Source organism: Setaria italica, chromosome III, assembly GCF_000263155.2.
Source record: "Setaria italica strain Yugu1 chromosome III, Setaria_italica_v2.0, whole genome shotgun sequence".
Lineage (NCBI taxonomy): Eukaryota > Viridiplantae > Streptophyta > Magnoliopsida > Poales > Poaceae > Setaria > Setaria italica.
This window is the reverse complement of record NC_028452.1, coordinates 24,262,867-24,288,442: the sequence shown is the minus strand read 5'-3', so window position 1 is coordinate 24,288,442 and position 25,576 is coordinate 24,262,867. Positions and strand designations below refer to the sequence as shown.

Here is a 25,576-nt window from a genome sequence, read left to right as displayed (position 1 = left end):
CGATGTTGGGCTGGTTTGCAGGTAGCGATTAAAGATTTGCGTAAAAAGATTGTAATCCTGCTGCCAAGAATGGCTGCATAAGAATGGAAGTGCTGTTTGATTGGCACACTATAGTTTGCTTTGGGTTGGGTACGTCTGGTTCCAGCTCCATATGACCGAAAATAAGTTATGCTGAGTACAGGATTGTATAGTGGAATTGCAGAACTTCGATAGTGTTCCATTTTTCATCCCAGAAGGCCAGAACGCCCAATGTTCTTACCCTTTTTGTTCATTATATTTTAGCATGATGGCTGCCTGTTCTTCTACTACTTGTTCATGCTCTTCAGCATTGTTTTCTTCGATCCAGTAGGATCCATCATCTCTCGCTCGCTTTATGTTCAGCCCGCATGTAGTTACTGATAACCTTTCTGTTGATATTGAATAATGCATATGATCTTCCCTTTCCGGTTATTCTAAAGCTGCAGCTTGCAAGCAGAGCAGTGAGCAGGAAGTCCCCAAGAAAAGATACTATTGGTTGTTTCACGTACACTTCCCTTTTTGGCAATGATCCACATGACTTGAGCTGCATGAACTTGCTGGTCACAAATATTATAATAAGCTTTGCTCTTGCCCCTCAGTCTCTGCCATGCAAAGCTCAAGGGACGAGGCCATGCTCAACGGCAGAGGATCTCGTTCCTTGGTAGCTGGTGGTCCTGGATTTCCTTGCGTCACGTGTGCCGAGACATTGTTTATCCGAGGCGCTGGCGTGGCCGCCGCTCGGTCACCATCGATCGAAACCCGACACAGCTCACTCTGTCCAAGCACAAGTGACTCGACAAATGGATTAAAACCGATAATGGGGACTTTCCTTTCCTGTTCGTTGATAATTGATACTATATTGGATAAAAAAAATAGAGATATCCAGTGAACTCGGAGGATGGATGTGGTGCCCCTTCGTGTCCATGTACAACTCTGCACTGTTTATTGATGTCTGTTGCACACCAAATCCTTGTTGCACATTGAATTCTCAAGATTGAGTGACACAGACGCGCTTGAGCTCAACTGATTTGTGCAGCTGCGGACACGTATTTAGTGGTTGCTGCTAATTTAGGTTTGGCCAGCTCCAGCGGTGGTAATCTGATGGATTAGTAACACCCGAAACATATATTCAGCTATCTATTATCCGTCCCAGAACGCTTCGCCCCTTGGGTGTGTTGCCTGTTCTCCAATCCAGTAGGATCCATGCTTTTTTATGCTCAGCCTGCACCCAACAACCGATAACATTTTGTTTTTTTCATGTTATTCTTGCACTCACTAATCACTGTATTGGGCAATACACGATATTCCCTTTCTGATTATTCTAAGCTGCGACTTGCAAGCAGATCAGAGCTACAGATCAGTGATATTACTAGTTGCGCTGCATCTACTTGGCAGAGAGTCCAAGAAAAGATACTGTTGTTTCATGCACACTTCCCCTTTGGGCAATGATTTTGCACGAAAAGAAGCTTTGGTAATCCTTGGGTCTGCTTGCGTCACGTGATGCCGTGACATTGTTTATCCATTGGCGCTGTCGTGGCCGCCGCTCGATCACCATCTATCTAACGGACACCGCTCGTCCTGTCGAAGCATATAACAGTATGAGTGCAAATGGATTAAGATACAATAATGGGGACAAGTCTCTCAAGCGTTGTCTTTCGCTTTCTATTGATACAGAAAAAAGATGGGAGATGCTCAGTGAACTCCTCCTTCCTTTTTAATGGACGACGCCGAAGCTCACAACATGACGTATCTTCTGCAGTTAAATTAAACAGGTTTAAAATCTGAGTAACTGCATACCATCCATACATGAAAAACTTACACATGCCCAATACGCCAATCCCAGTGGAACTCAAAGTGGAGGCTTCTCATTCTCTTCAACAGTCTTGTAATCAGAGTACTCATTCGCCACATTGGAAGAGGGTCTGCTAGCAGTCATCATGTCAGCCTTCTGCTCAACAAAGGCGCCCTCCATTTCCTCATTGGTATTGAGGCAGTTTTTTCTGCACGGTTAGTAACTTCAGACTCGTCATCTTCTCTCGTGTGCTCATGAGAACCATCAGTCGATCCAAACATTTCAGATTCACTTATCTCCTTGCAAATGTTGCGTTCTAAAACCTTGCCGTTCATTCAGCACCGTCTGGATACCGCTGTCTCCGCAAACTACAGTGATAAGCAATTTCAAGGTCCTCACACAGTTACACACCTCTTCTACTCTCCTACTCTTACTCCTTTGACCTGTCTCGTGGAGAAATACTCATCAGGGCTTGGTGATAGCTGCTGCTCTGTCCCTGTCCTTGACCTATCAGAAGATCCACCGGGTGTGGCTTGACTCACGCTCAGGCTGCTTCTCCTTAGGAGTGCCTGCGGAATTCTCATCCTCCACACAAGGCCAGCACCTGGGTCAGAATTCGTGTCAGCCCTGAGCTCAACAGAGGCGGTGACTCGTAATCTAAGGAGGTAACGTATAGTATTATAGTAATCGTACTAAAGTTATTTCGCCTTGTCTACGAAAAACAGCAGAGGAGGCCTTTGTGGGAAAGGAACTTTATTCAGTTTCGGTATTCAGAGGTCTGTCTTCATTTATTTTCGATATGCAGAGTTGTTTTTTTTTTCTGAAGGGGAGTGTTCATCTGCTGAGAGCGGATTGGCGTCAGCTTGAGATGACAGTTCAGTGTCTCATTTGCGTGCCTTGTCTTTGTTTTGTTCTTTCTATCCGAAGTCCATCTTTATGTCTGTGTCAAGACAATGGGGTCTGCTGGCAATTCTACGTACGGGGAAAGAATAATTTGTATATGCTGGCAATTCTGCTGGCAATTGGATCGACCTTTCCATATATGCAGACATGCAGTCAGCGAAAAACGGGAGCGCGGAACCATCCATCAAACTGTCGTGTGAAAACAAAATCCAGCAGTTGACAGATCCTAAGTTACAGAACAAGGAAAAAAAGAGAAAGAGATGTGCGATGCGATCCTAGATTCCTAGATTGCCACGAAAGAAAAGGGAAATATAGGAATAGAAAAACTATAAAAGAAAAATACCAAAACCACCCTCCCTAGTCGGGTCTCCTGCCGACCGAAATTGGCGGGGCCGGGCGGCGAGGAGAGGCTACCAAATCGACGCCCCGTCTCCCTTCCGCCTTCTTCCTCCCGGCTTCGCCGAGCGACGCGCGCCTCTTCCCACGTCCGGACTTGAGATTCGGTGAGGATGCCCTGGATTTCGTGGATGAGATTTCGTTTTGTTATTATTTTTTCAGTTTCGTTTTATTTGCAGTATCCAAATCTTCTGTTCATCAGTTTTTTTTAAAAAAAATGAAAAATCTGATTCCGCTCTCTCAGCCAATTCAATCGGTGGCGAAACCGATCTCTGTTTCTTTGATGTTACTCCTGTTCGTCTCGTTTGTTGCCGACATGTTCGCCGTGCCGTGTCTGTAATATATCGTTTCTTCCCGTAAAATCTTGCTAAGACCCTATCATGCTAGGGGTTTCGGTCGGGACTCGGGAGTGGATAGAGCTCCTATTCGTTTTGTTGGATGGTACTCTGATCCATCCAGTTTGTTCCCGACGTTTCTTGTTTTTGTTTTTTTCCTTTTAACATTTCCTTGGAATTCCTGTCACTAATGTACGTGCATCGTGCTGCAAATTACAGGGCGATCTTGCGCCATTAGAGAAGGAGAGGAGGTTCTTCAGGTCAGACACGCAAGAGGTTTTCCTGGTCTGTTTTCATGGCGGCAGCTCCTAGCAACATTGGCGGTGCTGACAGCAAGGCTCGCAATGCAGTTGTCAAATCCGAACCTGCGGATGTGGAATACGCCCAGGATCTGGAGCTCCCGTTTGGTTCGTACGGAGACAAGGTTGCTGAAGATGAGCACGAACACGGCGGGGATACCACGGAGTGCTCGAGCTCATTTGGTGATTCTGGCTTTGCATCTGATGACGACACGGAATCAGATGCAGGCATAATGGAAGTGGAGTCGCCCCTTTATTCTCATATCAATGTCCATGATACCCCTGCTGCCTCACATATTGTCAGGTGAGAGCTCTTGTTCAGTGTTATTGGAGTGGGGGAAACAATGACAATCATTTGCAGTTCGATCTAAATGACCTACTTTTACTCTTCACCCCATCATGACAGGAACACGTGTTTTAGTTTTATTATCGCACGTTTGGTAACATAAACATCATGCTATCTTTTGCAAGTTCTACATCCACTGTTGTTATGACATTCTGTTATGCAAAAAGTCAATGCATGAAACATGGTTTTTCCTGCAAATGTGAAAGTATGGTTGCTGGTGCATTTACTCTTTTTATGTGGAAAAATGGATAGATAACTCTTGATAATTTGGGTATATTTTAGAATAATACTTCTATTGCGGTGTTTTTTTCATGGCAATTAGATAGGTATAATTTATGTCTCTTATATGTTTTAAAATAGCATGAATATTCTGTTTCAGAAAGAAAAAGGTGACAGCTGATTGGAGGAAGTTTATTGGCCCAGAAAGGTGGCGATGTCAATGGTTGGAGCTGCGTATGAATGATCTTTTGTCGCAAGTAGCAAAATATGATAAGGAACTTGCTTTAATCAATCACGAAAAGTATCTGCAGTTGGAGATGGTTAAAGCAGATAGACATAAATCAGAATTACAGCAATTAGACCTTCCAAGTTATGAAGCTATGAAGAGGAAGAAAAGAAAAAGATACGAAGACAGTACAGACACATCGGCGTATATCAAGAAGCATCAAATATTTTCCTATTATAATCATGGTTAGATACCATGTCCTTTTCATTTTATAGGCAAGAGTATCTATATTTCGAACTAGTTTCATGTTGATACTTGATAATAATGAAGCATTAAGTGTTTCAATAATCCACTCTTCTGCAGAAAACAGAAGGAGTAGAACAGAGAATGAAAGAATTGGAGCTGACAATGAGCTTTTGGCTATTGATGACTGTAATAACTTAGGTATGTTGGGGCTTTTATCATGCCAATGTACTCAAATCTTTGTTGCATTGAAATAAAGAGCGTTATCTTTGTTATGTAGCTTTGGTGCTGGATAAATAATCTCAAAAGTTTAGAAGTACAAATATTTAAAGTGTAATCCATGTGTGTTAGTTTGAACCCTAGGATGTCACACTATAGTGTCCCCTTAATTCAAGCTGAACCATTGTGCTACTGGCAACATTTGTAAAACTTGGTTGGGTAAAAGTGAGGGCATTGAATTACCTAAATATCATAGTATATTTTATTTGAATTTGGTGAACATGTATTACACAATTTTTAGGTATTTTGCTTCTTTACATATTTATTTGTGCATTATCTTTTTGATAACTTTTGTATATATTAATAAAAGTATCATTCTATTTGTTAGAGATAGATTGGTGAATTTGTATATCATTGTTATATAGTTTCTTATCTTTTTGTATGTGGACTATATCCTCTTGTCAATTTGTAATAATTATATCCTTGATTTTAATACAGATGCGGAGGACACCAAAATCAGTATTGGTTCGAATGATACATTGTTAGAGTCAAAGGAAAATAATGCTGTCCTAGAACAGTATTCTTTAAGAAAAATTCTTTTGGCAATTGAATGTATCCAAACTCGTATCATTAATCTTCAAAATGATCTCAGTGAGGCTTACAACAAAATTGGCCATCCTCAAAAGTCTCAGAAAAAGAAGGATACACATGGTTTACATAAAAAGAAGAATGCAGTTAAACCATATGGTACAACACAACCAGATGGAGATGAAATTACACCTGAGATGCTATTTGACGTAAATAGTTCTCTACTTGATCCCCATATAGAAGGGATATGCCATGAAGTAAGTTCATATTGTATTGTGCTATTTTTCTTAATCAGATATGTATTGTTTAGTGATAACAATAATTGACATTCATTTGCCACTTATTGGAATAGGTTTTAAAATTTCATAGATGTATGTTTATAATATTTTTTCTAGATAATTTGAGTTTTATGTAAAGTGTTTGAGCTAAATCTAACGAGTCATTGTGAAAGCCATTTCTAAAAATAGTTAGAAGATTATTTAGTTGCTCAAGCATTATAGTCTTACAAGCATGATGAGCCCTACTATCTATTCTCTTGGTATTTGCTGGGTCCGTAGTCACTTCATAAGATCCTTTTTGTAATCTTTGCAGAGTGTTGACGATGTCCTTATAAACAATGAGGCAGCTATTGAGGAAGAATTTTGTCTGTTTGAGAGGATTAAGAATGCAGCTAAAACATATTCAGAGCCGATTATAAATGTAGCCGAAGCCCCAACTGCGAAGCTTACAAAGAAGAGAGGGCCAAAGCCAAAGATGAAACATGGAAGTGCTCAGCCTATAAAAGATCAAATCAAAAAGTCAAAGAAGAAAAATATGGGGACATGCTTGAACTATCCAAACACTGGAAACACTGTATTTGTAGCTGTGGACACGCGGAAGAGTCAAAGAGTACGGAAACCAAAATTTTTTTGAAGCAAATGATGGGGGGCAATAATTTTCCCATCCTTAATCAAGTAAAATCTAGCGCCATTTTTTTTTCTCAATTTGGTAGCTACAAATAGCCAATTGCTATGTACTTTTTTGTAATAAGTTCAGCTAGCAATGGAACACTAGTGACATATACTCTCATTATAGATAACTTTCTACGAGGATTTTCTCTGACCAGACCTGATTGCAAGCATGATTGCAATATTGTTTTAGTATTTATTCTGCATTCTATTTGAGTTGAAGTCAGAACATATTGTTGCGTTTATCTGAAGCTTCCGCTGTTCAAACAAAAAAAAAGTTATTTTAGGATTGTTCTAAGTCAAACTTTTTAAGTTAGATCAAGATTATAGAAAAACTACATGTATTCATGGTATGAAATAAGTGCCATTAGATTTATCCTGAGATTTATTTTTATAATATATCTATTTGATGCTATAAACATTAATACTTTTCTCTATAAATTTGGTTAAAGTTGTGAAAGTTTGACTTAAACAAATAAAGAATGACTTGGTTTTTTGGATGGAGAGAGTAGTAGCCTTGTGTCTCTCATGTGAGGTGTGATCTGCCGTTCCAAGAAAAAGAATCAGAAAACCAACAAAATGACAGGCACAACAAGACCCAATCCTAAAGGCAACAGGCCACGTTCGTCCGACTATTTTTTTTATTTCAATTATCATCAGTTGTCTGAGACTCCACGAACGGACAGCTATAACAGGAATATAAAGGGACTTTACAGGCTATGGCGGACCGCAGCAATGGCGAGGCGATGCATCCCGTTGCTCTTCTTCTCGGCATGGCCGCTGCTTTTGTCGTCGGTGCCGTGTGCAAGCACCCTGCAGTTCACAAGGGGTGATTTCACATGGCTTTGCGTTTGGAGCTGGAACTTCAGCATATCAGGTGCCTCAACTTCTATAGCATGTTTTCTTTCTTTCCTACTTAGATTCATAGCCAAAGAAAACAAGTTTCTGTTAAAACTAACCTTTGCTCTGATCATCGCATGTTGCAGTACGAGGGTGCGGCAGCTGAGGATGGGAGGAGCCCAGGCATCTGGGACACATACGCCCATTCAGGTCTGTCTCTTTTTTTCCCCGTTGACTTGCTTCATAATTGTCTGCCAAGTGCCAAATGTTAAAAGGGGGGCAAAACTTGCACTCGTTAATGATATATTAAGTACTTTAAGTACTCTGTTAATTTTGAGTTCATAGTTACTGAAATCAAATATGGCATAGACTTCTTTATCTTCTTGTACAATTTTTATTTTTTCCTTTTTTGGGTATTTTTCCTAGTTGGCTGTACAGGTTATTTATCTTTTATAATATATATTACTGCAGCAGGGGCTTCCTGCTGTTTCTTTTCAAAACAGAAAAATACTATTGCATATTTATTTAAATGTGGTTTATATTTACACATTTTATCTCAACTGAAATGTGGTCTGATTATATGATAACCTAGAGAGAAATATATGTGGTGCTACCGGTGATATTGCTTCTGATAGTTACCGTAAGTATAAGGTATGAATATTCTCCCAGGGGATCAATTTGCAACCATCCTTGGAAGGTTGGAGATTCGAGAGATCACGCGTTACCTCTGCTATTTGCAGGGGCGGATTCACAACGGAGTTGCGCCCCGGGCTGAGCTGTTGAATCACACCTAAAATAATCTAATTTTGTCTCTTAAACCTCATTTTGTTAGGCTAAACAGCACATAGGTTAAAGGGACTCTATGGTCTCGCCCCGGGCTGCAGCCCGGGCTCTGGATCCGCCCTGCCTATTTGTGGTTTACATGTAGGAAGATGTCAAGCTAAGAGCGTCCACAGTGTATAGCACCTTGGGTAGTGCTAAGGTAGGATCCATGAGGTGCTAGCTTGGTAAATTTTGCTCCAACGTTTAGCACCAAACTAGATAAGAAAGATAAAAAACCCCTTCTCTCTCCCACGTGCTCGTCTTCCTCCGTCCGTTCATTCTGTTTTCTTCGTTGTTCCAGAACGCCACCAAATCGATTGCTCTCGATCCCCTCTTTGTCCATAGCAGATGGCTCAAATCGGTTTCTCTCGATCCCCTCTTCCAGATCCACTTGCTTTGCATTTGGGCTTGCAGGCTCACGTGATCTTTTTGGAAAAAGAAAGAAGCAGGGGATATATTTTTGATAAGCAGGTATAGGGAGGAGGTAGCGGCACTAGGACGGGAAGGGAGGCGGAATGCCATGGCTCCCCGTTGGAGGAGCCTGACAGTCAACGGCATCGCGCTCGTCTCGGAGTGGTGGTTGCGCGGCTTGCGGATGTGAATCCCGCAGCAAGTGGAGGCTAGGGAAGGCCGGCGAGCCCCAACAGCTGCAGCAGCCACCTGCGGCGCTACTGGACGGGAGCCGTTGGGAGATCGTCGAGCGCTACAGCCGCGGCACGGGTGGTCGGCGCCGTCTGTCGTCCGAGGGCGAGGTGGAGGAGCTCGAGGAAAGGATGCGGTCGAGGATCGAGCGAGGATGCAGAGGGCCAGCAGAACAAGAATTTTTTAATCAAGGCATCGGGTGCCAAGTTGAGCTCCGGGTGCCGAGACAGCACCGCATGAATTTTTTTTTCGAAAACATTCTCTCCGGTATCGCACCCTCCTGGTTCCGCCTACTAATTAGAAATATATATATATATATATAGGCCTCCGCTATTTAGTACCCAGGGTACGGAATACCCTATTCCGTACCCGAGCCATCCTCAAGCGATCGCGCACCAGGCTGACTTCCCTCCCCGCGCGCAAGACCGCAACCTCCGTCCTGGGTGTTTTTTTGGCACCGCGCCTTGGCCCGCCCACGTACCTGCGCGCCCCTCGCACATCGTGGTGGACCCAAATACAAGCAGCAACCGCGAATTGTTGGTGGCAGCAGTCTAGGTGATGGTGAGTGTGTGAAGGGGAGGGTATAGATGTCAATGCGGCTGAGCTGGGCGAATCCGTGATGCGGTGGTTTTATGGCGTGCGCAGATGGCTGCCAAATGTGCAGGTACAGGTAGGAACAGGCATTTGCTTCACTGTGCTGCCTTCAATTGCATATGCATCATCATTTCATTTTGCTGTCTCATTTCCAATCAATAGCAAATCACCTGAGGCACGACTAGGTTCTTATTTTATTTAATAGCTTCTACCTTGAGCTATTAAATCCGGATAAAAACAGTGGATTATTGCAGTATGGAACTTGTTTGTTTCAACTAGCGGATCGTAATAGAATATACAAACAACAACTAGCCAGGAACGTTTAACTGAAAGTTATCTGGCTGTAAATAATGCCATGTGCGAACACAAAATCTTCATTATATCCATTATAGCATTGAGTTAGCTAGTTTCGTAATCACAGATAAGGGCATGTGTGAATGGAAAAGGCTCTTTGCCTTGCAAAGACAACATATTGATCATATTATTGCGAACTAGGAAACCATTATAAAACTATAATAGCAACTCTTGTAGCCTGATGAAAAATAATGACATGCGACTGTAAAGTATTTAATTTTATACAGTCAAGCATCGAGTTATTTTCTTGGTAAAAAATAATGACATTTGTCATTGCAAAAACATTGCAAACTCAAACTTCATGTTGACCTTGTCAGAATGAGTTGAAATGAGTACATACCACACTATCCTGCAAATTAGAAAAGATCATAACCTCTACACCTAGAATGTCGAATGTGTGCACTCATAATTACAACAAAATCAGAAATTCGAGTGCAGGGATACACTCCTCACACGGCCTATGCACGTAAATGACTAGGTACTTCAGCACCGTAGTGACACTATGGTGCATCAGTAAGGCATTTATTCTGGTAATGGAATATATCCAGTGTGAGCTGATCAATGGCGCACCAACCGGTGATACATCCGAATGTCATTGACCTGAAAAGAAAATGACGAGTGTCAAAGATTGTACAATGATGCTAACTGCTAAGACTGAGAATGCAAAAGATAGTTACTTCAATCCAGAAATTCCTTTAACAGTATATACAACTGAAAATGCAATGACTAAAAGGCATTCTTTAATTCAGGTACGCAACTTCACTCTTCACAAATAAAACTCATCAATCCGTTTAAAAAATGAACATGGTAATACTTCAAAGAAATAAGGTTTTCTGTGATTCTCAACTGGTTTGATATATACTCTAGCTGTAGTACAAAAAGGAAAAATACAAAAGTTAAAGCATTTAAAAGAGAAACCTCTATGCAACAGCATCCAAGAACCAAGAGTCACTTGACAGATAAAAAAATATGCAAACTAGGCAAGGCAAGAAGAAATCTGATAGAACAGGTAATCATGATATCCTATTCATTAGAAAGATGATAGCTGTGTTGAGGAGCCTGGTCGCAAATCCCATTACCAGAAATTATCAAACATAAGAACAATTGTAAAGTTTAACAAGCCTGAAGAGCTCAAATTATGGAATATGAAAAATAAGAATAGGGATATGAAAAATAAGAACCTCTCATGCTTTGTCCAGTACGGATTCGATGTTGCTGTTCTTGGTCTTGCACAAGATGATGCGTCACTAGCATCAATCATGCGCTGGCTGTCACTAGATCTGTGTTGCCCCCATCATTAAGGATCCTTGCCAGCAAGGCTGTCAGGCAGCTTGCCCACCGAGCAAGCCATCGGCTGCGCCATGTAGCAGTTGCTGCGCAGCAGAAACAAGCAAATCGACTGCTTGAAGCATCAATGTAAGCACAAAATGGAATCAGCACTGGGATGAAGAAGTAGGGTCTGGGACGGCGGGCCCGAAGTCTGCAGTATCTCTCCGGTCCAGGTCTCTCTTCCGCATTTGTCATCCTGGCCGCGCCTTTGTACACCCTTGGAGCTCATTGCTCTCGGCCTCTTACCTAGCCCCTAAGGCTTCAATCTGCAGGCATACAGAAGAGAAATGAGTTTGGGAATTTAATAAGTCATTCGCGAGATCAACGAATGGCAACAACATCCATGAACCGAAGATTCACTTGCAAGATAAAAAACAACAAAACAAACAAACAAGGCAAGGCAAGAGTTGTCTGTTTCTTCTACACTAATATAGAACAATTATAATTCCTACATTACTGGAAGATTTCATTGGAGGATTGCAATTGGACTAGCGAGAGTGTATACATGTCTAAGAAAACATATAGGTTGTATTATAACACTAGCAGCATCGTAGAACATCTGGTTTTCATCAATTAGTTCAGACTTAGAAAAATAGAAACTCAAACCAAATATTCTGTCCAGCTCAATTGACATTTACAGGTTACAGAAACAAGAATCCAATAATCTGGATCACAAATTCACAATACAAGCTCCGGCACCGACCCATGATGCAGAATCTCAGGGAGCAACTCAAATCGACTATGTAGATATGGTTCTGACTTTCTGACCAATCGAATTGTCCACTGAACCACACACGTGTATGCAGAACAATGAAAGATCGAGGAAAGGGGAAGGGGACTGAGGAGTTCAACGACCTCACCACTGCCTCCAATGAAAAGCCACCCGATAAGAACGTCGTAGCAGGGAGCTGCCGGACCAGTCCTTGCCGGATCCGTGCGAGATCCAGCCGTGGGCCTGCGTGAGCGAGCTCCGCAGTGGACCTGCGGGACCTCCAGCCTGACGACCTTGGGACGGAGGGCCTGTGGGCAGCAGCGACACCGGCGTCAAGCTTGGGGCAGAGATGGGCTTGAGCGGGGGTGTAGCTCACACAGCGGCAGCCGCGCTCGAGCGGGGGAGGAGAGGACCACCTGTGGAGGACGACGAATCGGCGCGGACTGGCTCGAATCGGCGAAGGACAGGCTCAAATCGGCCGGCGGCACTTGGGCTCGGGAGATGAATGGGCGGCAGCGCTCGAGGCCTCGAGCTCCCTTCTCCAGCCACGCTGCGAATCGGCCGGGGGATAGGCATGCTCTACACGAGCAGAGGTCGGGGCGGCGCAGATCGTCGATGGAGCGAGCGGCGGATGCGGGGGATGCCGAGTGGCGGCGGCGGCGAGGGATGGCGACTGGCGGTGATGCGAGGATCAGAAGACGCGACGACGGCGGAGCGCGGCGTGCTTAGGGTCTGGGAGCGGCGGCGGCGGGGGATGGCGAGCGGTGGCGGCGGGGAGGGATGGCGAGCGGCGGGGGATGGCAGGCTGGGGCGGTTCCTGCTAGGAGAAACGGGAACGGGAGGACGTTGACCCACGTTCGGAGGAGCTGATAAAAAAATCGAAAAACCCGCGAAAATAAACCGGGACGTTGAAACCGGCCGCGCCTGACCGCACCGATTGGCTCGGGTACGGAATAGATTATTCCGTACCCAGGGTATTGTATAGTATAATCCTATATATATATATATATATATATATATATATAATCGTGATATTAATATCACGAGAAGACAGTACGCGATAGAGGACAAGGTAAAAAGAATAAACAGCAACTTTACTGTATCCAGGAAAATTATTGAGGAGCGGAGAGCCGTCCAAGTGTCCAGGCAACAGAAGAGGAGAATAGTTGAAGGCACCAGAAGCCTTAAGCACGAAGCAACTCCAGAAGCCTCTTCCGCGACTATAAAAGGAGGTATCGGGTGAAGCATTGGAGGCATCAACGACATCAACCAGACAACCACCAGAGCATCACCAATAATCACGAAGACACACTCCACCACCGAAGACCTCCACCCACACTCCACTCATGAAGACTTCCACCACCACTCTCTGAGAGAAAAAGAATTAGCCACCATATTTTAGAATCTACCGCTGTATTACTCCACCTCAGTACTACCACTAGTAGAATAAAGGGAGGCCGTTGGAGCTCGTCCCTCGGTTTGTAAGGTAATCAAGGTTTGTGCTAAGTGCGCGGGGTTTCCCGAAAGGGAAAGCCGCATGTAAGCTTGTCCCGTGGAAATGGATTAAGCTGTCCTGGTAGCATCCCTGCCTTCCTTTAAGCTCGTTCTTATGGGGCGATGTCTCTACGCTAGGGACCCTAGAGGAGAAACCTCTGCGCGTGTCGTTCTCGTGTTAGCCCTGGTAGCGGCGTTTGAGGAGAACCCTGTGTGCGCAGAGAAGTGTTCCCTTCGGGTGGAACTGCCTGGGGAGACGGTAGAGCCTGAGTCCTGTTTGAGCGTGGCTGGGGACGGTGAGGGTGCAGTCCGGGCTGGCCTGGTTCTGAAGCGAGCCAGCGAGGCATGCGGTGAGTACCGAGTAGGACTGTGACTAGCATAGCAGCACGACCGGCTGAATCTTTGGTCTCGCCAACCCGCAAAGATCCTGAGAATAGACTTAATTAAGGAATACACCTAATCACGCACCCGCGCGTGCTCGTATCCCCTGAAAGCGACCCCGAATAGTAGCTCAATAGTGCGCAATAGTGAGTGAATAGTGGCTGAATAGTGCCGCCACCCATAGGTGCTCCATCCACTCCCGGTGAGTGCTCGGGCACTATTCATATTCCTGAATTTGAATAGTGAGCTGAATTTAAATAGTGCCGCGAATTTAAATAGTGTTCGCCGAATTTGAATAGTGTTGTGAATAGTAACTCAAAATTTGAAATCCGAAAAATATATATATATACTCCCTCCGTATAGGAAAAGGAAGTCATTTTGGACAATGTTTGGGTCAAACATTGAGAATATAAATCATGAATAACTTAAGTTGTTGAGCTTGGAAATGTGAAAGCCATATAAATAGATTTATCTTGAAAAATACTTTCATAAAAATATACATATATCACTTTTTGATAATATTTTTATAAAAATAAGGAGTCAAAGTAATGCTTTGAAGACCGTGTCGCTGTTCAAAATGACTTCCTTTTCCTATGCGGAGGGAGTATATATATAGAGAGAGGTTAATTACAAAATCAATTCCGCAAATGAAGGCTAATTCGCGAGACGAATCTATTAAGCCTAATTACTCCATAATTTAATCATGTGTGCGACAGTAAATATGTGGATTAATTAGCTTAATAGATTCATTTCGGGAATTAGCTATGATTTATGCAATTAGTTTTATAATTAGTTCACGTTTAGTTCTTCTAATCAATATCCAAACATTCGATGTGACCTATAAAAAATTAGTTCAAACAGGTTCACTATTTCTTGGTAAGACTTATTCCTGTACAACAATTAAACCTTAAACTTTGACATTGACGATAAAGATCATTCACGTATAACGTTAACTTAATGTTATGATTTTGGATATTGTATAGGTGGCAGAGGAGTGAGGAGTGGTGAATCCTAATGGTATGCAGTTTTATAACAATTTGATAAATGAGCTTGTGAAACCAGGTACATATAGGCCCTGTTTGGTTTGGGTTGACTAAACTTTAGTCACCCCTTTTAGTCCTTAAAATACCAAACACAGGGACTAAAAAGTGACTAAACCCTTTTAGTCCCTTTAGTCCCCAAGGGGTGACTAAAGGGGACTAAAGGCTCATTTTGACAGCCGGTGCCCCTCATTATTCCTCCGTTCCCCATCCAACCGATCCGTCCCCGCTACTCCCCACACCTCTGCCATCATGCCCGCTACTCCCCAAGCCGGATCCATCATGGATGGCCACGGGAACGGCTACTGGGAGTACTTCTCTCATGTCGGTTCTTCTTCGGCAGTTCCCGCCTTCTCTGCTTCCGCCGCCACCCACGACTTCGACAAATTCGACCTTTTTCCCTAGGCACCGTCGTATCTACCGGCGGCCCCAACCTCTCGGCTCAAAGGGCGCACATGGAGAACCTGGATCTCAACTCCCAGGTTGACCGCTTCCCCTTCCTTGACTCCGACTCAGGGTACATGTAGCCGGAAGGAGGTCGCGGTGACCAAAGGCTACCTCCTCTTGGCCCGAGCGGAGGTGGTGGCAGATTCAGACACTACGCGTTCCATTTTCCTCGCCTGAGTGGAGGTGGGAGCAGATCCGACCGTGGAGGATGCCACGCTGCTCGTCCAGTAGGTAGCTACTCCAAGTCCCTCAACATTGAAGCAGGATCCGGCCAACAGGCACTGGGATCCGGTCCCCAACTTCCTCCTCCGGGGATGGGTGGCGGAGGCCGTGGGAGATCGGTGGCTAACCGCGTTGTTCGTGGATCTATGTCTGCTGTCAACATCTCCTTTCCTCCAGAGGATGTCGGCGGCCACGATGACTTCGAGGAAGAAGATGATAACGGCTCCCAGTTGGTAAGATCCACATCTGTGCTCTATGCTCTAAGACATCCATTGCTTCTTTCCATGAGTTCATTTGCTATGTTGTGATGCTCCATCTCCTAATATATATGTTGATTTGCTCCATTAGGTACTCTATCTTGATGATATACTTGATTAGGTACTACATTTGTGTCCTTCATCCACTATTTAGCTGTAGCTAATAATGTTTTGTGTAATAGAACCGTTATGACAAGGCAAATTGGAACGAAGAGAACACATATATATTCTATGAGCTTGCTATTGAACAAATTAGGGCAAGGAATTGCATGGGTGAGACAATGTCAAGTAGAGGTTACAAGATTATAGCCTAAAAATTCCAAGAAAGGACTCACCTCAGGAATGAAATCAAACAATTCAAGAACAGATGGACTCAATGCAAGACCCTATAAACTTTTCACAGATGGACCCTAGGTGAACCAGGATTGGACCGAAACCCAAATGGAACAATAATAGCAAGTGATAAATGGTGGAAAACACACACAAAGGTACTGTCATTAGAGTTTTTCCTTGTGTTCATGAATGTCATCATTTCTTCTTACTTTCTATCATCTAATATGTTTTTTGCTCTGATTGTTCATTTGTCCATTTCAGAAAAGACTAGAGTGCAGGAAGCTCAAGTTGGGCATACCTGCGTACATTGATTTCCTACGTGAAATGTTCCATGGTGTGACAGTTGATGGACAGCCCTTATGCATCCCTGGAGAAGCTTCATTTCCACTTCCAGTAGATGCAAATGCGGATGAGGATGATGAATATGCAGATGGGAATGCAAATGGCAATTTCGACACTCCCATGAGTACCAGCAGCCGCAAGAGAGCGAGCAGCACCATAGATATAGCCTCAAGTCCACCTAGGAAGAACAAGAGTCCATAGCTCAAGGCTATTAAGGGTCTGATAGACACCTTACAAGCTGGCAACAAATTAGTAAGAAGAAGGTGGAAGAAAAGGAGATGGAACAACAACAGGTGGAGCAGGAGATACAAAGCTACTTGAGTATGGCTATGGATTGCGGAGCAACTGAAGACACAGATGAGTACTACATGGCCACGAAGTTGTTTGAAAAAAAATACAACCGGACTGTTTTTTTTGCTAATTTAAGACAAATGAAGGAAGGTTCGGATGGTTGAAGTGGTGGTGCAAGGAGACACTGAACCAATCTATTTGAACCAATTTACTGTGATGTTTATCTGAACCATGTGAATGTTTCTGTGAACCATTTGAATATTTGTGTGAACCATTTTAATGTTTGTGTGAAATAATTTGAACGTGTGATGTTGTAAACATTTGAGTTATGGCTTTTATTATTCTATTTGATGATGATGATGATGATGATTTCAATGTTTATCTTGCTGATGATGATTGTTTTGGACACACAGGATGATGAGGAGGCCGAGATGCAACGGTATGTTATGAGGTGTCAAAAGAGGAGGAAATAAATTGCTATTATTGGTGTCACGCTCGGTATGTACCATTTTGACACATACATCAACAAATTAGATCAAAATATGAATCAATTTCGGAATTGGATAGCCGATGATTTGTTTAATAGATCGTAGATCTGATAATTTTGTAATAATGAGATTTGTGTACTACATGAACATTATTTGGAATATATGAACAATTTGTTAACTGCAAAGCGGGCTAGCAGTGCGGTAAGGGACAACAGGGCAGCGGCAAGGCATGGTGGGAGGGCAGCAGCGTGGGAATGGGGGCGGCCAGGATCTGTGCACTTTTAAGTGTATTTTGACCTTTGTTTAAGTACTTTAATGGCCTTTAGTCTCTAGAATCAAACAAGGTTGGACTAAATTTTAGTCCTGGACTAAAGGAACCAAACATGGTCATCATTTGATCTTCGTGTACTTTGAATTTAATGAAGTCTCAACGTTGAATTACTTACCTAGGCACATATCACATAGTTAACTTCGTAGCATTTCAGCAATATTTACGGAAACATTTACTGCTGGCTAATCATGCTACCTTTGTGTGTTTCCCACTCCACATTGACCATGTTAGTCCTGATTCTTGAGAATGGGTATTCAGATTAATGCTGTTCTTTATCATATGGACCTTCCCCAGATCTTCGAGGAAGAGTATGGTGGGTGGGTTAGCCCCAAAACTATGTAAGTCGTAGCTTTTATCAGCATCCTGATTTAATCCACACCAAATCATGAGAATCATCTGAAATATAACCAAAATACTTTACGGTTCGACGCATGTGTGATGCAGAGATGATTTCACCGCATATACCGATGTGTGTTTCCGTGAGTTTGGTGATAGATTTGCCCATTGGACAACTATGCTCGAGCCAAACATCATGGCTCAAGCAGGTTTTGACAACGGAGATCCCCCCAAAAAAAAACCACTGCTCGTATCCATTTGGCAGGAGCAATTTCACAGCTGGGAACTCCACAACTGAGCCATATTTGTTTGTACACCAAAGCCTACTGGCTCATGCGTCAACTGTTAGGCTTTACAGGAAAAAGTACCAAGTGAGTGTTCTGCTCTTATGACCCCTTTCCCCTGCTGAATTTTGTTTATGAAGTTGACGAAATCAAGCCTGTTGCCTTATATTTTGTTTCAGGCTGCACAGAAGGGCATTATTGGCATGAATATATACACCATGTGGCTCTATCCATTCACAGACTCAGCTGAAGATATTGAAGCCACCGAAAGAGCAACAACTTTCTTATATGGCTGGTATGTCGTGTTGAATCTATTATAGAAGTAGTCCGTCCGTTCCAAATTGTAAGTCATTTTGGCTTTTCTGGATTCATAGGTATTATTATGCATCTAGACATACACAAAATCTAGCTGCATAGCAAAAACAATGCACCTAAAAAAACTAAAACGACCTACAATTTGGAACGGAGGGAGTAATACACTATAATTATAAAAAAAGTTCTAGTAACTATTTTTATTGATGAGTTGGTCCAGGTAAATCCCTTAACATATATGGTCGTTTCAAACAATACGAAGCGTAAACAATCACCCATGGAATCCAGAAAACTCAACTTCCAGTTCACCCTCATTCCTGAGTTGTATCACAAGAACATACCAAATTTCCGGGATGCTGCATCCATTGGTGTTCGGAGATTATCCAGAGATAATGAAGAAGATTGCTGGTTCCCGCCTTCCATTTTTCTCTAACAATGAATCTGAGCTTGTTACTAATGCATTCGACTTCATCGGACTGCATCACTACACGTCCTTATATGCGAGCAACCATCCTAACTCATCAGAGGGACCCCTCCATGACTTCACTGCTGACTTGGCCACACTTTTCAGAGGTCCAATATCTATAAACCAATCTAACGCGGACATATGTAACTGTTAGTGTATTTAGTCGTTTCAAACAATTTGAAGCTTAAGTTCCACCGATCTAACGCGGAAAGCTCGACTGTTAGTTCATCCTCATTCTTGAATTATATCACAAGAACTTTACAAATTTCCAGGATCCTGCATCCATTGGTGTTCGGAGACTATCCAGAGACCATGAAGAAGATTGCTGGTTCCCGGCTTCCATCCTTCTCCAGCTATAATCTGAGCTTGTTACTAACGCATTTGACTTCATTGGATTGAATCACTACACTTCTTTATATACGAGCAATCCTCCTAACACGATAGAGGGACCCCTTCGGGACTTCACTGCTGACTGGGCCACTCTTTTCAGAGGTTCAATGTTTGTAAACATTTCTTTGTAGTATCCACATATTCCTCCGAATATTCTGAGGGTTGCTCTGTTTTTCAGGTACAAAGGATGCCCCACCTTCTGCAATGGTGAGATGCAGAACTTGCTTTTGATTGAATATTTGAAACTTGATAAAACAGCTGCTGAGTGCCTTTGATTGGTCTATTTGAAGCAGATTCTTCCAGGGAAAATGGTAGACCCTTATGGACTAGAGCTCATAACTTGAATATTTTCAGGAAAAATATGGAAATTTGTCGTTTTACATTCTGGAAAATGGTTAGTATTTCATCCAGAAATTGTTACTAACACTGCAAAATTCTGTGCTGATTTGACCTGCCATGGGGACAGGCTATGGAGGATCAGATGGCACCCTGAATGATTTGGATAGGATTGGCTACTTGACAAAGTACATAGCAAGCACACTGAAAGAGATCAGGTATTTAAGTAACAAACATTTGTTTTTTGTGCGTTTCTCAGAGTTTTCTCGTTTTAGTTGTTGAACACAGCGGCATCTATTTTCAGTATTTCTGTGATGGCATTGGCCAATTCTAGGAACGGAGCCGATGTGCGGGGGTACTCTGTGTGGTCATTCATGGATCTGTATGAGATATACGGTGGATTCAAGACACATTATGGCCTTGTTGCTGTCGAGTTCGACACTGAAGAGCGAAGAAGGCAGCCAAGACGTTCTGCTCACTGGTACTCAACTTCCTGAATAACAATGCTGCAATCGAATTGGAATCTGATTTTACAAATAAATCTCTCTGGCTCAAATTTGACTGCTGCTGATGCTCTCAAAATAGCCATTCTCTAGAAGAGTACTTCTGGATGTGCAGTGAGCGGTCTCTGCTGAGTTCACATATTGTCCTTTGTACATGTAGCAGCTATTTGTTGGACACCATCTGAAGAAAATAAAACACCCTTCAGACCATCATTTGCAGACTTATTATCTTGATAAAACCTTGACATGATTCAGATGTATTGTTCTATATTCGTCAAGTCCCTTGACCTAATACAAAGCTGTTTCCTCACCAGTGGCGGATGCGGCCCGTGAGCTTAGGAGGGGCTCTCTCTTCTTCCTCCTCCTTCCCTCCCTTCTCTTCTTCTTCTTCCTTCCTAAAAATCATGGAGGGGCTTAAGAGGCTCCATTGTCCGAGCGGCGGTAGGAGGACTTGAGTCCTGCCCGCCCCCACCGCTAGATCTGCCCCTGTTCCTCACTGCTTTCAGTATTAAAGTACTGGCTTGTTTATTGGCTTGTGCCTCATAAGATAGGTATCTTAATCTGCCTGTCAAATATGAATAGCGGCTTACCAAAACATTGCATACCGAGCACGAGACACATTCAGCTTCTCTGCTTCTCACCATGGGTGCTGCTTCTGCGGGCACAATGTGTGCGCTGAGCACCCTACCGTTCACAAATCACAAGACACAAGGGGTGATTTCCCCGGGTAGCTTTGCATTTGGAGCTGGAACAGCAGACTATCAGGTACCTCAACTACTATAGCAATATGGCACATTGCACATTATCTTTTCTGATTCCTGATTAGGAGCATAAAAAAGAAAGACAGTGAAAATAGAAGTTTTTGGTCAACAACTTCTCTCTCTGGCCATATATATGAATATGATATTGAAGTACGAGGTGCAGCAGCTGAGGGCCGGAGGAGTCCAAGCATCTGGAACAGCTGCACCCATTCATGTCTTTGTCATATATTTGTTATGAAACACCAAAGTTCTGTGTTAGTTTTAAGCTCATATTATGATATTCACCATGATTAGTTAACAAAAAGGTTGCCCAACTTTCTTTTCCACCTCAATTTGTCCTCTGAGATACCATCAAACAAATGTCCTTTTCAACATTTATATAGTATAATCTGGTTATGTAAATAAACCTTTTATATAGCAAGGGTAGGACATGTAATATTTGAAGGAAAAAAAGGTAAGAAGACTCCAATCGCACTAACACCACTATATAGAGGTCCTTCAGTGCCCCCTGGTTCCAAACTCATAGCACTGCCGGATTTGGGACCAATAGCAAAGCTTTCGGTATGATAGTGGGAAGGCATGACTGCCGGTGATAAAACCATCCATCATGGGGAGAAGCATTTTCCTTCCCATGATCTTAGTGATAGTGAGTACTCCATCTGTATTAAAATACAGGTCGTTTTTATTTTGGCCTAAGTTAAACTTTTATAATTTTTACCAAATTTATCAAACAATGCATCAACATCTATCATATGAAATCATTTTTTTGTTAAATCCACCATCAAATATGTCTTTTAACTACATTTAGTTAGTATAATAGATACTAATATATATTTTTCCATAAACTTGATTAAAGTTAGAGAAATTTGATTAAGGACAAAACTAAAACGACATACATTCTGAAAGTGGGGAGTAGCATTTTCCATAAATCTAACTTTGACCAAGTTTAGGTCAGTATTGGGCTGAAAGTGAGAACAAGTAAATAATATGTAGTGAAGATGTATAACTGCTTATTAGTTAGCGTTAAGCTAGCCTATGCCTAAACCTCCAAGAACTCCATTTCAATCACTCCAAAGCTCGGCACACTTTGTTTATGTCGTCTCTATATTCCATCTTGTATAGCTATCTTACCCGTCAGTATGTCTATCTGAAAATTGCTTCAATCAAAAATATTATCCTGCCTATAACCCATATCATTTTGACCGACGACCCCCCCCCCCCCCCCCCCCCCCCCCCCCCCCGCTTCTGCAGGTGCCACTCTTAGCATGTGTTCTTGTTGGCCGATGACATGTCGCTGTCTTCTTCCTCTGTCCGGCCGTGCAGCGTGCAGATGCATGGCGATTGCTTGTTTGCTCCACTATGTGCCATGTTTGCGTGATCGTGAGTGCCTGCCTAACCCTGCTGACCATGGCTTTGGCTATTGGCACTAGTTTGGTACTTTGCCATTATATTCTTGAAGTCCTATCTCAAACCAGTAATCGTGACTCATCAGAATTTAAAGGCCGTTCTGCCGATCGACCTGCCCATGTGAGTGACTGACTCGTGTGGTATTATATTATATAGTAATTACACCCATCTGTGGGCGTTTCTTGCCTAACATTTAGTTGTCGTAAGAAATCTAGCAATCACATTCAGATGAATCCTGGTCATGGGGGTTTTAACACTTGTTTCTTGGCCGTCAGTTAGGGTGGGTTTCTGTTTCTACTGAGAATCATTTGTCGCGGTAGTCGTAACTGTACTAGAGTATGTAATGCTTTATTGCTTATTACTACTATGTTGAAGTGCTGATGTTATTGAGCTAAGTAACGAGGATGGGAGTTTTGATTTGGACCATCACTTGTCATCTTCTGCACACATACATTATGCTCAGCACATCTCGAGTCGCTCTGGGTCAGTCACTCACACCCACCCACTTGTTGCCACGAGCACTCTCTCCTCAGTGATGAAGTATAAAGTTGGGGCTCCCCTGCCTAGCATAAATTGTGCTTGTGCTTATACGTAACATCTAACATCAGATTGGATATATGCATGGACACTACTCTTCTCTTGTCTATCGTTGCAAATTAGTACCAACAAAGTTTCGCCAAAAAAGAAAAGAGTACCAAGGAAGAAGATGAGGTGTTCAAGAAGCTCAAGCTGCCTAGTGGCCGCAGCAGCACTGCCCTATGCTCTGCTTCTCTTCTGCTGCCTCACCACTGGTAATGTAACTCTGCAAACCTTCGTCTCAGTTCCACTCCGATCTCGAGTGCTGATCATTCCTAAACTGATTCCGCAGGGGACGCCGCCAATGGCGGTCTTCGGCTGGGGTACTACTCGTCGACCTGCCCTCCAGCCGAGGACATCGTGAGGGAGCAGGTGGCGCAGCTCTACCACAAGCACGGCAACACGGCGGTGTCGTGGCTGCGCGCCCTGTTCCACGACTGCATGGTGGGGTCCTGCGACGCCTCCCTCCTGCTGGACACGAGCCCCGCCGCCGGCGTCTCGGAGAAGTCCGCGCCGCGGAGCTTCGGCATGAGGAACTTCAAGTACATCGACGTCATCAAGGCCGCGCTGGAGCGGGAGTGCCCGGGGACCGTCTCCTGCGCCGACGTGCTCGCCCTCGCGGCCCGGGACGGCGCCGCCGCGCTGGGCGGGCCCCGCGCCGCCATGCGCACGGGCCGGCGGGACGCCCGGGCGAGCCGCTACGCCGACGTCGGGCGCGACATCCCCAACCACAACGACACCGTGGCGGCGGTGCTGGCCCGGTTCGCCGCCGCCGGCGTGGACGCCGAGGGCGCGGTGGCGCTCCTCGGCGCGCACTCCGTCGGCCGCGTCCACTGCTTCAACCTGGTGGGCCGGCTGTACCCGGCGGTGGACGCCGGCCTCGACCCGGCCTACGGCGAGTACCTCCGGGGGCGGTGCCCGACGGCGGACGCCAGGGAGGACACGCGCGATGTCGCGTACGCGCGCAACGACCGCGCCACGCCCATGGCGCTCGACAACATGTACTACAAGAACCTGCTGGCGCGGAGGGGGCTCCTGCTCGTCGACCAGCGGCTCGCCGACGACCCGCGCACGGCGCCGTTCGTCGCCAGGATGGCCGCCGACAACGGCTACTTCCACGACCGATTCGCCGCCGCGCTGCTCACCCTGTCGGAGAACAACCCGCTCGGCGCCGACGAGGGGGAGGTCAGGCGCGACTGCAGGTTCGTCAATCCGGCGTGATCGATAGACAGCTGCGGATTCACTGTTCATGATGACTTGCTGCATGCGCTCCATGGGATGTGGTGTATGGGCAGGAAGAACTAGAAAAATTATGGCCCGTCTATCTTATCTGTGCAATGAAAAAAATTGCATGGTTTATATAGCCATGATACCTACCACATAAACAACACAATCGGTTGTATTATACTCCCTCCGTTCCAAATTATAAGTCATTCCAACTTTTTTAGAGAGTCAAAGCATCTCAAGTTTGATCAAATTTATACAATGAAGTAATAATATTCATGATACCAAATAAATATCATTGGTTTCTTCATTAAATATATTTTCATAGTATATATCTACTTTGTGCCATAGACCTTTGTAATCCTCTCTATAATTTTGGTCAAACATAAAATGGTTTGACTCTCCAAGAAAGTTGGAATGACTTATAATTTGGAACGGAGGAAGTACCCTCGATAGCCGGCACTATCAGCCTAGGGGCTACCAATGCCTTTATATACATACTAGGATCATGCCCGTACATTGCTATGGGCAACAAAACATTTATATTGCAATACATGGAGCGTTCAACAAGATAATAATAATATAAAAATAAGTTCAAATAATTCTATTATTCCTCTCGCTACTAAATCTGGACAGCATCATTCATGTGAAATAAAAAATATTCAATTAATTAACGGGAAGCAAAGCTACAAGCATTCCTTACCTACAAGCACAATTTGCCCCATGCCAAAAAAAAGATTAGATGAATTGCAATAAAAACATGAATTTATATGGAATTCGTTTTGAAGCAGTACTGAATTCCTTTTTACTTTAGGTTGTAACTAATCTTTCTCCTTAGTGCTCATATTAAATCCAAGAACATGGTTACTAAATTAAACAAAGTTAGGTACACTACGATAAAAAATGTACTCATATTAGATGCACTCCTCCAAAAATTGAATGGTAAACAAAAGAGATAGGAAAATCCAAAACCAACATTGATCATATTTTGGGACAGTATTGCAACAACAATTTACAGGTGCACTCTTACATAACAATTTTGAATATACTATCCTTAATCAAAATTGAACAATTTCACTTGCATGAACTCACTACTGAAGTATTTTGTGGTACCCTAAAGAACTAATGCGGCAGAACACCACGGTCATGGCGACATGCACATGATCTCACCATAGCGATCCCATCTGAGTCGCTGGACTGGACGAAGCCATTGAAGAGGCTAAAGGGATACAGTCACGACCATGGCCGGTGGTGTAGACAACTGCAGGTTGCTGAATCAATTTGACCACCGACATATTACTAATTTGAGGCCTTTTGCAAAAATCGCTGAATGCACAGTGGCACAATTCATCAAACAAGCATCGAGCACAGTATTACCATAGAACAAATGAGGCTAACTATATATTCTTTATCGAAACTATATTAATGCAATGAATGAGAAATCTACTAAGATGCTATTCATAAACACTTATGATAGCTCTACTGAACTGGTTGCATTAGCTACAAATTATGTGCTACAAATAAAGTTTGA

At 43.6% G+C, this 25,576-nt stretch overlaps 2 protein-coding genes, 1 long non-coding RNA gene and 1 pseudogene across 3 annotated transcripts; 3 read left to right on the top strand and 1 right to left on the bottom strand.

The window, feature by feature from the left end:
* Positions 1-2,926: 2,926 nt before the first annotated feature.
* LOC101783097 lies at positions 2,927-6,783 on the top strand. The gene is made up of 7 exons (XM_022825261.1): positions 2,927-3,216; positions 3,664-4,047; positions 4,469-4,779; positions 4,898-4,978; positions 5,058-5,062; positions 5,422-5,841; positions 6,176-6,783. Exons 2-7 carry the CDS (start codon positions 3,740-3,742, stop codon positions 6,494-6,496), a joined length of 1,446 nt encoding a protein of 481 aa, XP_022680996.1. The 5' UTR covers positions 2,927-3,216; positions 3,664-3,739; the 3' UTR covers positions 6,497-6,783.
* Positions 6,784-10,025: 3,242 nt separating this feature from the next.
* LOC101767165 lies at positions 10,026-12,669 on the bottom strand. Its single transcript, XR_214882.2, has 4 exons — positions 12,241-12,669; positions 11,968-12,132; positions 10,965-11,378; positions 10,026-10,383 (listed from the first exon to the last, which is right to left on the bottom strand). It is a non-coding gene; the product is annotated as an uncharacterized LOC101767165 (long non-coding RNA).
* Positions 12,670-12,924: 255 nt separating this feature from the next.
* Positions 12,925-20,387, top strand: LOC101767424 (annotated as a pseudogene).
* A 1,713-nt stretch (positions 20,388-22,100) lies between these two features.
* LOC101766751 (peroxidase 21) lies at positions 22,101-24,278 on the top strand. The gene is made up of 2 exons (XM_004962252.3): positions 22,101-23,036; positions 23,114-24,278. The coding sequence occupies exons 1-2, from the start codon at positions 22,952-22,954 to the stop codon at positions 24,040-24,042; spliced, it is 1,014 nt and encodes a 337-aa protein (XP_004962309.1). The 5' UTR covers positions 22,101-22,951; the 3' UTR covers positions 24,043-24,278.
* The last annotated feature ends 1,298 nt before the right edge of the window (positions 24,279-25,576 follow it).

Bases quoted from the DNA above. Each gene is read 5' to 3' on its own strand.
- LOC101783097 (XM_022825261.1), top strand. From the start codon at position 3,740: ATGGCGGCAGCTCCTAGCAACATTGGCGGTGCTGACAGCAAGGCTCGC. The intron at 4,048-4,468 runs GTGAGAGCTCTT...ATTCTGTTTCAG, and splicing joins GCTGCCTCACATATTGTCAG to AAAGAAAAAGGTGACAGCTG. The intron at 5,842-6,175 runs GTAAGTTCATAT...TAATCTTTGCAG, and splicing joins TAGAAGGGATATGCCATGAA to AGTGTTGACGATGTCCTTAT.
- LOC101766751 (XM_004962252.3), top strand. From the start codon at position 22,952: ATGAGGTGTTCAAGAAGCTCAAGCTGCCTAGTGGCCGCAGCAGCACTG. The intron at 23,037-23,113 runs GTAATGTAACTC...CTGATTCCGCAG, and splicing joins CTTCTGCTGCCTCACCACTG to GGGACGCCGCCAATGGCGGT.